The sequence below is a fragment of the Rhincodon typus genome, chromosome 44, assembly GCF_021869965.1.
Source record: "Rhincodon typus isolate 14 chromosome 44, sRhiTyp1.1, whole genome shotgun sequence".
In the NCBI taxonomy this organism is placed as follows: domain Eukaryota; kingdom Metazoa; phylum Chordata; class Chondrichthyes; order Orectolobiformes; family Rhincodontidae; genus Rhincodon; species Rhincodon typus.
Genome location: NC_063375.1, coordinates 1377663 through 1379146, shown reverse-complemented (window position 1 = coordinate 1379146; position 1484 = coordinate 1377663). Strand labels below are relative to the sequence as shown.

Genomic DNA, 1484 nt, shown 5'->3' with positions numbered 1-1484 from the left:
GTTGGGGGGTGGTGGGGTGGGGGGAAGAGAGGGTGGACGGGAGTCACGCGCTGGAGCATTCCCATCCTCCCACCCGCTCTTGCTGCCGCTATCGATCGACTCTCACTGAGGACATCCCTGGGGTGAGGTTCGCCTGTCACCGCCATGCTGCATGCAGTGGAATAGCCGAAGTTGCTGGGGTCGGGGTGGGGGGCGTGGGGGGAAGGCCACGAGAAAAGATAGGCGAAGGCAAAACTTTAATGGGGCAGAAAAATACAACAAGGCACAGGGGAGGGCCAGAATGGCCGCCCACCCCCTCACCCCACAAACCCTGCCGCCGTAGACCCCCCCTCCTCCCGTTCAGTCCGAGAAACCCCTCCGATTCTCGGGGCCACTCTTCCTGGTGCTGGAAGGTTCTGGAACGCCGAACGATTGGAGGGCGGGGGGGCAGGGGTGTGGTGAGGCGGGGAGGGGGGCCGCCACACTCTCAGACCGGTCTCATATCCGAGGAATCACCGCCGCGACCCCCTTCTCCCTCCCTCAGGGCCTGGCGTCCATCTCGTAGATTTGGACAATCTCCTTGACGATGGCGTCCATGATGGATTTGGTCACGCTTTCGCTGAAGACCTGTTGGGGAGGTGGTGGGGGTGGGGTGGGGGGGGTGTGGGTGGGTGCCGAAGGGGGGGGGGGAAGGGACCAATCCCAGCCCTCAACCGTCTCTCGCTGAGCGCAGCCGCTCCCCCCCACCTCCCCCTCCCGGCCTCACCCTCGACTCTCGTCAGAGATTGCCCTCTCCCAAAAAAAGCCCGCACTGCCCCTCCCACCACCCAATGCCCCACTCTCCGCATCAACCCAACAGTCGCGAGGGGTTAGAGGGGCTGAATGGCCTCCTGTTCCTGTGTCACAAGCTCGAGGACAGGGGTGAAGGGGGCGCATCTTGGTATTTGGAGGAGGGTAGAGGACAAACCATGCCATCCTAGAGATCCCCCACCCCCCCAATTCCCTGCTTGACTCCGATCGCCCGCGATGTTGTGATCGCTATTGTCTGCTGGCTCCCCTCTGTCCCTTTGTGTGCACGCGCGCGCCTTCCCTCAGCCCCTCGCCTCGAGGCAGCAAGGCGGAGAGGGGGTGGGAAAGAGCGTAACAAACTCACCTGCCACCATGCCCGCTCCCCCGTGGCGTCCCCGGGCACCTCCACGCCGTAACAGAGCAGGGCGAAGTAGAGGGCGGCCACGGCAACGTGCTGGGGGGTGTGACGGAGGCACACGGTGCCGTGGTAGCTGTCGCGGAGGGCCCCCCATGCGGTCACGGCCACCGGCGTCCTCTCCCACGTGTGCCGGTTCATCCACTTCTTCAGGGAGACCAGGTAGTGGAGGAGGTACTGGAGAGAGGGATAGCAGGGAATCAGAATAGGCCAGCCAGGACCCGCTCCAGCTCTTCCCGAGGAGCCCACGCCACCCCTTCGCTCCCCCGCCATGGGTCCCTCCTGAAACAATCGGGTGGGG

At 64.6% G+C, this 1484-nt stretch overlaps 1 protein-coding gene across 1 annotated transcript; it reads right to left on the bottom strand.

Annotated features, from left to right (window-relative positions):
* Positions 1-216: 216 nt before the first annotated feature.
* On the bottom strand, positions 217-1388 carry ccnq (cyclin Q). Its single transcript, XM_048619872.1, has 2 exons — positions 1133-1388; positions 217-606 (listed from the first exon to the last, which is right to left on the bottom strand). The coding sequence occupies exons 1-2, from the start codon at positions 1322-1324 to the stop codon at positions 520-522; spliced, it is 279 nt and encodes a 92-aa protein (XP_048475829.1). The 5' UTR covers positions 1325-1388; the 3' UTR covers positions 217-519.
* Positions 1389-1484: the final 96 nt, after the last annotated feature.

Bases quoted from the DNA above. Each gene is read 5' to 3' on its own strand.
- ccnq (XM_048619872.1), bottom strand. From the start codon at position 1,324: ATGAACCGGCACACGTGGGAGAGGACGCCGGTGGCCGTGACCGCATGG. The intron at 607-1,132 runs GTGAGTTTGTTA...CCTCCCCAACAG, and splicing joins GGGAGCGGGCATGGTGGCAG to GTCTTCAGCGAAAGCGTGAC.